Here is a 16578-nt window from a genome sequence, read left to right on the forward strand (position 1 = left end):
TATGACATTGTCACTGATCTTACAAACAGCCTAGTGTTGTAAGCCTGCTTATTGTGTATGTGTCCCTGACCACATTATTATATAATACCTTTCATACAATTGTTGCAGCTATGTTTATTATTTCTTGGTTGACTTTATAAAGCACATATATTGATGATGAAGCCTTTTTCCTTCCCTTTACACAACATCAGAAGAAGCATTTGCATCTTTAACACATTTTGTAGTAGGGATTCAATTCTTTGCATGCCCCCAGTATAGGGGGTTATGTCTATTTGTAGTTCCACAGTTGCACTTCTGAATTTCAACAGGTACCTTCTTCCTTGATGTGTGATTTGTTGTTCATTTGCATTTTTTGTTTAAGATTAGTTTTTGGTGACAGAGATTCCAATTGTATGCTATGATTTACTATTGTAATCTTAAAGAATGTTGAAGAATCTCACAATCCTGAAATACACAGTCCTGGGAGCATATGACCACAATGTCGAACTTCAGGACATGACTCTTCCCCCAATAGGGCCCATGTTAGCACTTGTTCCTGTGTTTACACTAGGTAGGGAAATTCAGTATTTAAGATGTTTAGACATTGAGGTCTTTAGCATTTTGGTCTACAGAATTACAATCCCAGGACTGTAATGTTTAAGATCGTGGACTTGAAGCTTGTGGTAGTAAACTGCATGCCTCTATGTTTTGGGTGAGATGCACATCAGTGGCAGTGTGATTGTGTCTGTGCATGGGTACTGCATATATTGTCCCTTCTTTTTTCTGAACTTGTCATACTCACCATGTAGTGGTAGTGATAAGCCTTAACATAGTGATTTTGTTTGGCTTATCAGTTCTAGGCCTTGCCATGATATGTGAAGATCGGCTTTGTGATGCTATTTTCTATCATGCTTGGTTTGAGATTAAGATATGTGATGTGTGGGTCTCTTCCATCTCCCGTATGTCACTGAATCATACCTGTCACTTGCAGGGAAATTATACTTCTGAAGAGAACTTTTTGTTGACTGGTGCCAGTCACTATCTCCCATAGCACATTCTGAACTTTTTATTGACTGGTGCCAGTCACTATCTCCTGTAGCACAGTCTGCTTTACTATTTGTCATTGTGCTTTCCCTACACTAAAGGTATAAACTGTCAAAATTGGATTATTTACCCGTAAACACAATCATGCACTTTTAAATTTGGATTATTCTCTGACCGGTGATTTCTGCACCATTTCATTGGCTAAACTAATTTTTACGTGTCAGTATATTGCAGTCCTTCTTATGTAAGACACCTGGCTAGATGCACATTATATAAATCAGTAGGAGTCCGGAATTAAACAAGTCCCATGCTGAACTCACCCTTCAAATGGTATTTTTTTAATTTGTTCACTTTAAAAGATCAGTAGTAACAATGTAAGCCCAGATGGAAATCTCAGAGCATAAACACTGAAGCACCTGAGGAATTTATCTTGCAACAAAATATAGTTCCACAGTTCAGTAATTCTGCTCATTAGCAAACAGTACCAATACTTTCTCCACTTTTGACATCAGTTATATTAACTGCCATCTTCATTGTAATGAAATTTTTACACTATAACATCTCTTTCCCAGTCTTTTACACATATTTGCAAGGGATGCATAAAAGCGGTGAACTATCATCAAATACAGCTGTACAGCAGCTGCATAACCCACTAGCTGCAAATAATGCAAAGAATGAGACTGCTCTGTAACCGTGGTTCTGTACCTGACTGTTAAACTCTTAGCACATATCAAAAGTTAGAACACAGAGCTGTTTTGGGAGCCATAATTTAAGCCTGCTTAATTGAATATATGAAGCTAATGAATTAATTAATACTCCTTACTAGTGTCTGCATATTAGGACTTCCTTAGTACAGTTGTTGCTTTTAAGAGCATTGAGACATGCATTGCTTGTAATTTCCATAAGATGTCACATAGCTCACCATGTAATTAAAATACAGTTGTCTAGAAACAGTCTTTGTAAATATGTAGATGCAAATGCGTAGTTATAGCTAACATCTAAATAAACTAAATCTAACTTGTACCAATGAAATGTTTAAGAAAAGACAAGATACCTTCTCATCAGCTTTTCCTCCCTACATGAGTGATTCTCACCTTCTTCTCAGCTTCTTTACAAATATCCGGCTCTCCAACTTCTCATCTTCTTCCCAATTCTTAATTCAGAAACTACAAAACAGTATCCAGTTTCCAGTAGAAAATCAAGATGGCCTTTTACTATAACTCTTATTGCCTACTGTGTGCATTGCAATGAAAGTATTAATACTCAAGTATGTAGAATCATGTCATGAACAAGTACGTAAATCTGCATTACTCATGAGTTGTTAGCAATGTATGTAGAAACATATCATGAACAAGTATATAAAACTGCACTACTCATGAACTGTTAGTGGAGTATATGGAACATGTCGGGAACAAGTGTGTAAAACTGTATTACTCATAAATTGCTAGCAATGTACATGGAAACATGTCATGAATAAGTATGAAAAACTGCACTACTCATGAATTGTTAGTGAATGTATATGGAAACATGTCAAGAACGGGTGTGTAAAACCGCACTGCTCATGAATTGTTAGCACTGTGCATGGAAACATGTCATGAATAAGTATATAAAACTGTACTTCTGTGAATTGTTAGCAGTGTACGTTATATGAAATAGTCAATCTCTGCAAGTCTGTAAGAGTACTGTTGTCATGTATTTCTGTCTACTGTGTATAAGCTTTATTACAATGAGATGTAAACTAATTATGTCTGAATCATTTCAAAGGTATCTGTGTTAGAGTGTATGAAATGTAAACTAATTCCTGTATAATCATTTCAAATGATCTAGGTAATAGTCAAGCATTATAAGCTTTAACAAACTGCAATTGCATCTGGGTCATGGCTGAAAGGGATCTATGGATTAGTTCAGTTTTCCTTTTCAACAAAAAAATAAAATTAAATTAATTAAAAAAAAAAACAGTACAATGTAAAACTACAGTTTATTTGGTTCTATGCTGTTGGTATGTTACAATTGAAAATAATCCTATGGTGTTCACGTGTAAGTAATTCTTTTTAAAAGTATTTATAATTATTGTACCATTATTTTTGTAACTGCAAGTCCCAGTAAAGGGTCTAGTTTTTACTTTCCTATTCCATGATTTCAAAAATACCTTTGCTGAAGCTTTCAATTGTATGTGTATGTTGGTGTGTGTGTGTGTGTGTGTGTGTGTGTGTGTGTGGGGGGGTCTGTGTGTGTGTGAGAGAGAGAGAGAGAGAGAAAGATGTGATATTAAAACAACATACTAACGATTCCTAGCTGAAAGGAAGATGGCTTTTTTAAGGGATGAAAGACTCAGAAGCTCTTTGATGGTTCAGAGGCAGTGATACCAGTTCTAGTCAATGGCTTGCATTGTCATTTTATACTCCATGAGTTATACTGTCTGAGATATTTTATTCTTGCTGGTTACTTTCTCAAAGTGTCTGCTTCCATGCTGATTTTCCCAAGATGCTGTCTTGGAGGATAAAACATTTTGTAAACACCACACATTATTTGTATATGTTCCAAAGTATATTTTAAATTATACATTAAAAGGTTATTTATATTCAAAAACATACATACTGACTGGATAGTGCAATTAGCATATACATTGTAAATCAAGCAATCAAGCTCCACCCCCATAGGAAAAGTCCAGCTACTGAGCAAGACTTCAGAAGTTGGAATAATAACAGAGCTACCAGCTGTAACATGTCCAGCCACCATTGTCATATGCACTGCAAAGGAAAAAATGGGAAGACACTTGTTATGGAAAAAAACTCTGTTGGTTATGCCTATGTCTTTCCTCTCTTGTTCTGTCAGTATTATAAACTAATTTTACAAAACCTTTCACTCTTGATCCTAAATGGTGAACAGATTTCTACGTGTAGTCGGTGGTGGAGCAACTCTAAAAAGAGCTGTTTTAGCCCTGTGGGCAGCTGGAGCTCTATATATAGAGCTGTTACAGATCTCTATGAGCTCTGAGAAGAGCTGTTTTGTGTTTAGAATGCCCTTTCGGGCAGATGCGGTAGTTCTAAAAAGAACTGTTTTGTTTGGTTCACCGAAGCTGTGTCTGTGCCTCCGGCTGGTCGTACCGAAGCTGATACAGATTTCTGTGAGCTCTGAGAAGGGCCGATTTGTGTTTTGAATGCCCATTCAGGTGTTGGTGGTAGCTCTAATAAGAACCTTTTTTGTTTTATTCTTCAATGTGTCTCTGGTTGCTCTTACCAGAGCTTTTGCAGATCTCTGTGAGCTCTGAGAAGAGCTGTTTGGTGTACTGTGAGCTCTGAGAAGAGCTGTTTGGTGTAAGGTGCAGATCCACGTGAGCTCTGAAAAGAGCTGTTTTGTGTATGGACACAATGGGCTCTGGGAAGAGCTGCTGTTGTGTCCTTCGGTGTTCCGCAGTGGTGTCGATCTCCGTTGTCCTTCTTCTTGAACAGATCTTCAGTTCTTTTGCTATGTGTGAGTCCTAAAAAGGACTATTTGTGCGCTCCCCAAGTGCTGGTCAGAATGACCTGAGAGCTGTTGCTGTGCTGCTTTTATGCTCCTGTGGAGGGGGCGTGGTTGAGAGATGTCCAATGAGAAGTGACTAGTTGGGGGTGTGGCCTTAGTAGGCCTACAAGGTGAAGACGGACCTGGTTGGAAGCATCTCATTCCTCTTATTTAGTTCCTTTTTATTAACCAGCTACTTGTTCATATGTTCCATTCCTAACCTCTAGCAATGCGTTGGAGCCTTTTGCTTTGTCACGATTATACATATGTTTGAAAAAAACTGTACTAAAACTTAAATTTAAATGTAAATGTAACCAAAAAATAAAAAATAATAAATAATAAAAAATAAAAATAAAAAATTAAAATTAAATTTAAAATTAAATTTAAAATTAAAATTGAACTGTAAAACTCTGAGGTTACTGACTATAGTTCTAAATTTAGACTTGCCACTACCATCTGTAAAACAATGGAAGCAAGCTTGGTTCTGAGAAAGATTCTGAGATGTCCGGCGCTTTCGGGGCAGATAGGAAGCTAGCCTGTCTGCCACTCCTTCATCAGGGAGAGCGTACATTAGGTAGTAAAAAGTTAACTGTAGTTTGATATTGAAATTTTACCTTTTAAATTAAAAATAATTAAAAGTTGAGCTAACAATTGTAACTTTTGTGAGGGCTGATACATTAACTTACTGTAATTTTAGTTCTGCTTATAAACAATTAATGTTCAAAAAATGAATACATTATGCCTTATACCAGTGAGAAAACAGTGAGCGAAATATATAGCATATCTTACTAGGAGCCGATTAGTTGTAGTTAGCATGGTTAAGTGCCCTGAGGTTCAGGACTGGGGTGATGGTCTCCATGTAGTTGAGACCCGGAAGGGTGCCTTGCTTCAAGTTGTATCTGCCAGATAAGTTCTTTTTTCTCTAATCTTGAATTGAAGTCCCCATTGAAAGGGAGCTTCTCTAGCTGTTCGAGTATCAGGAACTTAAATCTTTCATGTCCTGGTTTTTTTGTTGAGTGTGTTGCTAGTTTATTTGTCGGTATCTTGTGCCTGATGTCGTATAGGTGTTTGGCAATCCTGGTTTTGTGGGCATTGATGGTCTTGCCCATGTAGAAGGCTTGACATTTGCAGCAGTTTGCTCTGTAGTCCACACCTTCTGTGTTGCAGCCTCTGAATGCTCTTGTGGTTATTGTTTTTTTGTTGTTGGGGCAGTAGAAGTGGTCCGTGCCTGCCATGTATTTACAGTAGAAGCAGTGGGATAAGTCACTACACGGATAGGTGCCGTATCTGTCAAGTTGTCTTGGTGGGGGTCTCTCGAGGTGGTCTTTTAGGTTGGGTCCTCTTTTCATCGTGAACCCTGGTGCTTCAGGGAAGATGTGTCCAAAAGATCTGTTTGAAGTGATGATGGTCCAGTTTTCACGGATGATCTTTTGTATGTCCTTATAGTCCGTGGAGAAATGTAAAATAAAGGTGAGCCTATATTTGTTTTCATACCTGTTTTAGTCCCTAGGCTCTGTTGAAGTATGAATGGTTTTCCCTTTCTATTGTTCGTGATGGGGTCCAGAATCTGGTGTAGAGTCCTGTCCGTGTAGCCTCTGGCCAGGAAATCATTTTCCAGGTCTTTAATGTTGTGGAGAAAGTCGTTAAGGTCTTTGGTGATTCTGGAGATTCTGAGTCCCTGTGATTTTATCACATTTCTTTTGAGCTTGTACGGGTGCATGCTGCTGCTGTGGAGTAAAAAGTTTACTCTTGTAGGTTTCCTGTACAAGTTGTGGTTGAAGTCGTTGCTGCTGGTGTTCTTGGAAAGGAGCAGGTCCAGGAATTCAACTTGTATTGGGCTGGTTTTGGTGGTGAACCTGAGGAAGCTGGTGCTGCTGTTGATGTGGTCTAGGAAGTCCTGTAGTTTCTGGGGGGTCCCATTCCAAACTAAAAAGATGTCGTCAATGAAACGGAAGTAGCACCCCATGTCCTTGTGGAACTCCGAGTTGTATACGTGGTCTTCTTCCCATTTTCTTAAAGCCGTGTTAGCTAGGCTTGGGGCCATGCTTGCTCCCATTGCAATTCCTGTGGTTTGTCGGTAGGTTTGACCATTGAAGCGGAAGTAGTTGTTGTTGAGAATAAGTGAGAGGATTTTTCCAAATTTGTCTGTTTCTCCAATAACTGTTGCATTGTCTTTGTTGTAGGCCTCTACCATCGCCCTGATGCAGTAATCATGTGGAAGCACTGTGTAAAGGGCCTCCACATCGATGGTGACTAAAATGGCTTCTTCTGTGAGGCGAATGTCCTTGATTCTGTTGAGAAGGTCCATAGAGTCCTGAATATATGAGGGATTCTTTTCTGCCAGTGGTTTGAGTGTGAAATCCATGTATATTGCTAGGGGTTCTGTAATTGCTCCTCCACTGGCAATCACTGGTCTGTATGGCGGGTCGTCGAGGTTTTTGTGGGGTTTCGGTATCCCGAAGAACTGAGGTAATTTTGGGTGTGTGATGGTTAGGAAATCAAGTAGGTCGTCGTTGAGGAGCCCCTCTGCCCAAAGTTCCTTCGGTGTGTTCTTGACCTCGAGGTAGGCTGTTGTGATGTGGTCGGTGTCTATCTTTTCATAAAATGTAGGGCTGTTCAGCATCATCGTGATTTTATGGTTGTAGGTACAGGTGTCCGTGACTAGGATGCCTCCTCCCTTGTCAGCTTTTATTACTCTCCTGCTACTGTAGGACCAAGAAAACAAGAAAGGGGAGACACATGAGCGTATGACATGGAGGCTTACAAGAAGCATGTGCCTTGTCTATCTTCTCCTCTGTACTTCCTTGATGTACTGTGCATGTCATAGACATGAATAGTATGATCTGAAACAAGGTAAAAGATCACGAAAGTGCCATCATACAATGGCGTGATCTAAAAAAAAGGTAAGCAGTTTTTTTAAATAAATAATATCATTATATAATAGCAATAATCTACTCCTGTGGGTGTTCATGTGTAATTCAGAGTTCATCTGTCATTGGCTTTGTTTGATAATTTGTGCTTCTCCCTTAAAAAAAAACTATGCCAAATGTGGGCAAATCTTGCATCACCCACACATGGTAATGGATTATTGTTAAAATGTAGACCAGACTATATTTCTTGATTTTTGGATCTGTTATTAAGGATACTGTTTCAGGGTTTTATTTGCATTATCTTGAGCATGTGGCCTTCATCTTCTACCTTTTTTCTTAACTTTAATGTACTGGCCTTTGTACCATACTTTTTTTTGTCATTTACTTTGATTTCATCTCCTTTTTAAGTTCTGCAAAGGTGGATAGGTGGATATAGTACAACTTTGTGATGTCTAAATTACCATTGTTTTTCATTGTATTTTATTTCGTCTTCATTAACCAAACAAGTATCCTTGGGTATGAGTGTCTGTTTTTAGGTGTGACTGAGATGAGCTCTGGTTAAGTGACTAGCTAAGAGTTGTGCAGTATTAAAATGAAAAGAGTGGACAGTAAACTCAGGTCAGTGGGACACAGCTAATTCATACCTTTTTCTTTTTTTTTTTCTTCAATAAAAATGAAATTTTACTGTTACTGTTCCACAGTTCAAGACTTGGCATTATTAGTTTGTTACCACACAGGCAACAGTGCAATGTTCTTGACCAGTAAGTTGCAATTCTATAGACTGCATCAGATTTCAGATGACAAATTTTATTGATGCTACTTTTAATTTTTTCAGCAACAGCAAGCAGTGACAACAGTTAGCAGTCCCAAAAGTCAGTAACTAAGCACACAGACAAACATGCATACTCTTTCTGAACGAGTTCATCATCTCTCATCCCTGTTCTAAGTGACAGCATTTAAATAATAGCCAGTATTTCACTAAATCTGAGTTTGATTTTTTAAATATGATTTTGTGATATCCATGTGTCAGTAACACAGTGATGGTCATAAAATTAGCAGCTATGACTGAAAGCTTATTACATTTTGCTTGCTAAACTACTAAAATACTAAACTTCTATATGGTTACATTTTCCTTGGACCAGATTGTTGGCACAGAACCAGTTTACGAGCATGAGGTGATTGTAAATCTGTAAGTGACAGTCCGCCTCAGATATTCAGTACATATTATTACCAGTACATACACATTGTACATCTACTTTGACTTTTAATGTATGAATGATGTACTAGAGAAGATCCTACCACCACCTGGTAGACTGTTGTGATACATTAAATTGAGTTTAATATAAATGCTTTTTCTCAGGGGAAGGGCCCCTGTACCCACTATTGTGGTTGCTATGCCCAGGATCTGAATATACTGCCTCAGAGTATGCACTGATTCATAGAAAATGGAATAAATGCATTTGACTTTTCTCTGAGTTGGTGTGGTCTCAGCCATAATACATTTAGATACTGATGGGGGACGCAGGGGGAGGCACAGCCTCCCCTAAAATACTTTTAAATATTATGTTTATTTTATTTTTGTATTGTAGATATCAGAAGGGGTGGTAGGATATGGTGCTCATTAGGGCAGCCTTCAATACACTATGCATTGATAACACCAAGTAGATCAAAGCAGTTTATCATAGTGAAAGGGGCAGGTTCTGTATCCTTCAGTTGTCTTTCAGAGGACTACTTAATGTAAGACCATGTTTTCGTATTTGTTATAAGAAATGTATGTTTCCTTGATGAGTCTTTGAATGATTACAGGATTTTTTCTAATTGACCATATACATTAATACCTTTCCTAATGTAACGTCTGCAAAGACATCCTGCTCAGTATCAGCTACTTAGAGATAGTCATTAATCTGTACTGTACCAAGATGTTTTAATTGTGTATTGTGAACTTTCTGTGGTTCAGCTATATGTATAATTAGTTTATCTCCCAAAAATAAACTATGCAATTTGATCATTTTGTGCAGTGCCATGCAGCGAATGTAAACTGTGGACCCCAAAATATATAAATGCATGTGCAGATACCAGTCTGCATATATCACAGCAGTACAGGCCTCTGCCAGTATCCACCCCCACAATTTGTTAAATTTGACCCCTTTAATGTAATGGTATCTGACACAAATTGCCTGCATGTACCTGTGCAGTTACATCTGCATATCACTTCTGTAACAGAACTTCCAGAGCAGCCTCTGAGTCACTTCACCTTTGTAGAGAGTAAACCTAAGGCTGTATTTACATTAGATACACTCACAGGCCTTCTTGTGTAACTGTAGTTTCATGTATTCATTCGTATGTTCAGAGGTAATAATAGACAGTCAGAAGACTATTACACGTCTAGTCAATAACCAGATAGTGATTCTGAATCAAACCCTGTACCCTGAGTCTGTGAGATAAGCACCTTAACCATTAAGCCAACCCCCAATGCCTGCTCTGTGAATCACAGTGGATCTGCAGACTTTGCAAATGGGATTGCACAGACTTGTGTAGAATGCAAGGTGTCCTAAATCTGGTCTGTGTCATTACAGGCTGTAGTTCAAAACAGGAAGAAATACTAATTTAGAACTAACCAGTCTAACTAACATACCTATTAATGATGCAACCTATTCCATTACTGCGTAGAAAAATCAGTTATATGATATAAGTAACTTAATAAAGGAATTTCAGATATGAAAAGGATAGGTGTAGAAACAGCAGTTTCTGTTCATAATGAAACATAAATTGTATTTTTTGTACATTTTCCCAGGACTGATTAGAAAATATTGAGTAATTTTTCTCCCCCACACAGAATAGACAGCACTTTGTTTGTTAGTAACATTTAATATATTGCCAATGAAATAATGATTTTTAGAAAGGCTAAATGGTAAAAGTTCATAACTGACAATGTAATTAATGATGCTGTCAGTACTTTAAAGTTAAGACGTACACAAAATTACTGTTTTATCCTAAATAATACAGGTAATATATTTCATATTAGACATTTAATTAACATGTTTGATACTAAGATAACATAATGTTACACTGATTTCAAAAAGTAGTTTTCTGAAACATTTTTTCTGGAATTAGTTTACATTTAGTTATCAAAAACAACAGCATCCTAAAGTTAAACATTAGGTGATCTGCATATTACTGCTTTAGGTATTTATCAGTTGTTCATAAGCATATCCTTGTTGTTGGTGTAGTCTCCTCACTTTCACAGTCTTCACAATGTATGCAGTAAGGACTACTGTAACAACAGCCATCACTGAAAGGGAGATGACAAGTGGCAGGTTTTGCTGAGGAGGAGCTTCATGTTCAAATGGTTGTTGTAGTTTGGCTGTATAACATTAAGAGAAAATACTTATTAACAGTCTTTGTGCCGTTCATTTTCCTTTGATTCCTTTTTATACATTTTACAGTGCAGAGGACAACAGTATAAAATACTTATAGTCAGGTTGTATTGGCTAGAGGGCATAGGAGTCAGCTTCCAAGCATTTTTTCTCTGCTATAGATCAGGCCAGTTTGTGTGGATCAGCTTACCAAACAGCAGCAGTTAGCAGTGCCGTGTATAGTAGCAAATTCCTACACAGTAAAATGTCTCTGTAAAGTTAGAATTAGGTCTGAAGCTTATTAAACAATGTAGCATTGTGTGGAATTAAGCTTAAAGCATCTAGCTTGCACATAGAATGACACTACAGTTTCCTAGCACTATATGAAATCTTGCCCTTAACTCCAGAAACTGGTTTGCATATTGAAAAGCATTACCATATCTTAGCACCATATAATATCCTGCCCTTAACCGTATACATTACCCTAGGAGACCCCCCTGGTAAAACCCAATCCTTAATCCTAAACAGCCCACCCTATTACAGGACCAGACTACATGGATATGCAATTTCCAAATGTCTCTGTAGCCAGCTTGGTAGATTTGGGCACTGTAGCAATTGTTTCATGTTCTCAGACAACCAGCAAGTCATTAAAGAAAATAACACATTAGGGGAGAGATGTAAATACACAATATTCTTGGAGGCATAAATCTTAAATGCAAACAAGATTGTCACGATTACCCACACTGTATCCCTCACACACACCACTCACCACATGCAGCGATTTATCTTAGGCTGAGACACTTGGAAGAAACCTACCCAAAGGCCTCCAGTGCCACCTAATGGCAACAGTGCTCCTCAGTTATCACTAAAAAACAGACCAAAAGCAACAACAAACATCTTGCATAAGCCTACACCTAATGGTCCCCTAAGAGCAAAGCCCATAAGGCAAGCATATACTTTACCTAACACTCTTGTCATTGTGGACTTCATTGTGCGACACACAGATGCACCACTCATCTGGTTAGACAAGGAGAAGATAGTGGTCAGTTGTCTGTCTGAAGCCAGGATCTGCAATCTCACTGCACCTCATTCTCTCATATTCCATGTGGGTGTAAAACACCTGAGATGTGCCTCGGTGGACTGTAGAATAGAGACAATGGATCTCTTGGAGTATGTGTCACAGATAGGTATAAGCCTTGCATTGATCAGTATTTTACTTTCACCAAGGATGATACCACAGTATGAACATAAAATGATTAATTTTAATAATTGGCTCAGTTTCTGGTGTGACTCCAGTGGGATCAAATATCTATCAGAATGGGAGGACATGGTCAGCAGACCACATTGTTTTGTCAAGGATGGGCTGCACCTCTCCACCATAGCTTTCAGATACTGGCCAAAATTGTATCCATGCCTTACAGTCTTTTTTAGGCAATAGCCAAAAGGAAAACTACCAACATTGTGAAAAAGTCTCTGACCAACCAAAAGATGTTACTGCTCATTGATAGGAGCCTAAACAACAAACATCAGACCCCTCAAGCCCTCCTCACTATGGAAAAAATTGATGTATATGTTGTGAATGAGACTTAGTTTAAAACCATAGGAAGTACTCCAGCATTGCAAGGCTATATAGCCTTCCATACATTTAACCAACAGCAGCACAGACTGGGGCCAAAGGTGGAGGTGTCTCAGTCTAGTTTAGCAATGAACATACATCCTGGTTGATTAAGCAGGATGATACCCCGGAGGTTATCTATGTGCAAGTCACTATAGGTAAGGTTCTTCAACATATCATGGCTAGCTTCAGTTCATCATCTAAGGCCTGTTTGTAGGATGTCAGCATCATTTGGGAATTCTGTGATTGCTCCCAGATTACACTCATCAGCGAACTTGGTAAGCCAGAAGCCCCAACATTGGCCTTCACTTCGGAGAAGTATATTCTAAACAGGAGGGATCTCAACACTGAGCCCTGTGGGACACTGCTAGTAACAATAGGCTAGCAAATATTCAATACATTAAGGAAGATAGCCAAGTAGATTGCGAACTAACATGTTAATAAAATCAATCTTAAAAAGCATAAACAAAAAGAAGACAAAATTAGTAACAGTCAACTGGATGTCACATTAACACCAAAGATCTTCAGTGAGTAGATGGAATTCACACATCCATACAGTGAGTATATACAATTAAATGTGGGAGCTTGCAACCAATAGCAAAAAGACTACCTCCAGGAAGGTGGCAAAACAGAACTCCCAGTTGTTGTTGTTGTTGTGTCTTTCGGCTTTTCCCGGTTAGGGGTCACCACAGCAGAACTCCGGTCCACTAATGATTGGCAGTAGGTTTTTACATGCTGAGTTGCTGGTCCTGATGCACAACCTTCAACGAAGGTACACCCATTCATGCATGTCTCCATACAGAAGACGCTCTAGCTGAGAATCAAACCGGACACCGTCTTACTGTGAGGCGACAATGCTACTGCAGCACCACCACCGCAGTTTTTGTTTCTAAAACTATTAAATGGACTTTCATAACCTATCTCCAAGGGCTGTGAAATGGATCATTTCTGCCACTTGTTAAGAGTCCTTGTTACAGAGCTTCTCTTAACCCCCTAGACCCCTACAGTCCCAGAGCTCTCACTTAAACCTACTAGAGGCACTCTATCCAGCTAAACACCTTATTCATGTGTAACTTTAACTATCCCTCTATAGACTGGGAAACTTAAACTGCCTCAAACTCACAGGCAATACACTTTATGGACTTTATTAACACAGACACCCTGGAACAGATAGTGCATGTCCACCCAGAAGATCAAACATACTGATCTGCTACTCACCAACACTGGAGAGCATTGCACCCCCTGTGTTAAATCCTCACTAGTGAGGTTGGATCACAAAGGTGTCGAGTTTGAAGTAAAAATCAACCCTGAAAACCCACCTAAGCCAGTATCAGTTATGAATTATTATAACGTGACAGTTTGCCAACATTCATGTCTCCCCCTAGCTCTGAGAACACAGCTACTGTCAAAATTCATGTCTCCACCTAACTCTGAGACCACAGGCTACCTATGCAAAATTATTCATAAAGTCCCTCAACAAACATGTGCATAGCTGTATAGAGGCTGCCGTTGCTACCAGAAGTTAACCCAAAACAAATACTAAACACAAACCCCACTGATGGAATTCTAACCTAAACAGAGTATATAATAAAAGAAGAAAACTCATGGCCAAAATCAGAAAGAGTAACTCCATTAAAGATAAGTGATCTTGTACAATTAAACAAGAAACTAAGAGGTCTATTTAAGTCTAACAAGGCCATCTATGAGGTCAGCATAGCTTTACAGGCTACAGACAATCACGAGGCCTTTTTTTGCCATGTCCAAAACCATAAAACTAGCACACAGCAAGTGTGCTGAACTGGCAGTGAACAGTACTATCTTCACTTATCAGGGTGACTTAGCAAATCTACTGGCAGATAAATTCAGCTCAAACCTCACTCCCCCCAGCTCCCCCAGGTAAAATTCCCTACAACGTGCTACCCTAAGAAGGGACAAGATGCATGCAGCACTCGCTAAGCCAAAAATACCTTCTTAGTGGGTCACGACAACATTCACAATTGCTTACTGAACAGTCTAAAACACAACATATCAGGACCACTTGAGGTACTTTTTAACTACAGCCTTGAAAAAGGTTATATTCCAAGTGACTGGAGGACAGCAACAGTCATTCACCTCCACAAGGGAGGACCTTCAGCTGACCCAGGGAATTATAGACCAATCAGTCTAAAAAGCAGTGATGCCCCACTACTTGACCAGTAATCAAAGAGCCTCATTTCTCACCACTGGCAACAGTGGGGGACATACACTGGGAGGATAATAAAGTACACACACAGTATTTCCAGATGCAGCTCTCTGCATCAAGTGCAATTTCCCTGAAGAACATGCAGAGACCACAGTCAATCCGGGGCTATTTTTTCTTTTTCTCCAGATCCTCAGGAAGACGCCCCACTGGCACAGCTTAGCCAGGGTTCCAAGCCAAGTCCTCTAACACTCTATCTGTCAGTCAGTGCTTCGTGTCCCTGCCCAAGTAACTGATGCACACACTCTTTGAGATTTTGATTTGCACACACACACACACACACACACACACACACACACACACACACACACACACACACACACACACACACACACACACCTGGGAAAGGCTGACACAGGTTTACTAGCTATGCCCCCTCTTGCCCGGACTATAAGGTAGTTCTCACTGCCACCAGAACCCCCTGACATGTACTTTAAGGCTCTTAACAAAGGGTGTCCAATTTTACTGTGTAATATTAATACAAATGGTAGTTTGGTCAAGAACAAAGCTATTGGGAGTAGCCCATACAGTGTCACCAAATAAATATGAAAGTGCTCTCAAAACTTAAATATATCTACACAGATCAGCCACAATGAAAGGTCTAAATATATTTAATAATAAATAATAAAAGAATAAGACATTACTAAATGTATATTCACAGTGAGATCAGAGTTAAAAACCACAGGAAATATTTAAAACAACATTGTAGGACAGTCTCAAATAAATAAATAAAAATATCTAAACTAAGCTTCACTATATTCCTGACTGTATCTAAGAGAATTACTATACCCTAGTTAACAGTGGGAAGTTGGCATAATGGTTAAGGTGTTTACTTTGTAAACACAGGATACAGGGTTTGATTCTCAGATGGAGTAAATGGCTAGGCTTAAAATGACCCAGAAAAGCAGTTAGTCTAGTCCTAATCTGTGATCTTGGTTGGCGGGATAGATTTGTGTCCCAAAGACTCCCCCATCTATGGAATAGACTCCCTCTCCATGTCAAGAAGAGTGCCACTCTAGCCCTCTTTAAGAGGAACCTGGACAGCTGGATGGGAAACAGAAAATACACTTCTGGTATCCCATCTGTGTCCCTGCTGGACAGGAGAAACAGGTGATGACTTTGTGGGAACATGGGTAAAATTCTTGGCTAGGCTTATAAGGGCCTCTGGGCCAATAATCTAATGTCATCCTATGAACATATGAACTTAATTAGAGCAAAGCAGATGTAGTGAATGGGTCTTCTAGTTTTGTCAGGTCCAAGACAGAATACAGAATGTCCAGGCTCTCTAAGAAATTTCTCAAAATAATATCTCAAATATTACTGCTGGGGTAGCTTGCAGAATGACATAACTTCTTGTCATCTGACTCCTAGTTCCCAGGGAAACCCCCACTGCTGGAAGCTGGCAGTGTTTAGCATCTCCCTGTAAAAATACTTAGACCTCAGATCTTTGACAGATGCTGGAAATCATAAAACAATTACATTCCTCCACATTTCAAGACTAGTAATTAGTTCACTCTAAAGACAATACAGAAAGTTTCCCAGTACAGACTCTGTGTCTCTAGCTGCATTAAAAACTGGAACATATCATCTTTTATTGCATAGCCTATAAAGTAATTTCAATTTAGCTATTTTCCTGAACTTTGCTGGACTGAAGTTAACCCTCCAGTTTCCTCTGTTAACATATACATTTAAACAATTACAATAGTGCATGTATATTTCTGTTCTCTTCCAGTAGGGCACACTGTGGATACATTTTAAGCACAGTCACTTTACAAAATACCTTTGACAGACCTTGATGCTTTTCCAGAGATGGCCTGCATCTGTCACCTCTGGGCTTCGGGATACTGGCCAAGGCTCTTGCCACCCCTGTAGTGCCTTTTTTAGGCGGTGTTCCAAAGATCAAATTACCACCATAACCACTACAAACAAATGCAATCTGAGGGTCATGCTGCTCAATGTTAGAAGTCTAAA

General features: G+C 39.0%; 1 protein-coding gene across 1 annotated transcript in view; it reads right to left on the reverse strand.

Annotated features, from left to right (window-relative positions):
* Positions 1–10228: 10228 nt before the first annotated feature.
* LOC122788658 (deleted in malignant brain tumors 1 protein-like) overlaps positions 10229–16578 on the reverse strand; it is a 1289564-nt gene continuing 1283214 nt past the window's right edge. The window contains exon 33 of the mRNA XM_044055554.1: positions 10229–10761. Within this exon, the coding sequence (XP_043911489.1) occupies positions 10580–10761 (182 nt within the window). The 3' untranslated portion in view covers positions 10229–10579. The remainder of the gene's footprint in view (positions 10762–16578) is intronic.

This window comes from Protopterus annectens, chromosome 14.part0 (genome assembly GCF_019279795.1).
Source record: "Protopterus annectens isolate FY-2018-M chromosome 14.part0, PAN1.0, whole genome shotgun sequence".
Lineage (NCBI taxonomy): Eukaryota > Metazoa > Chordata > Ceratodontiformes > Protopteridae > Protopterus > Protopterus annectens.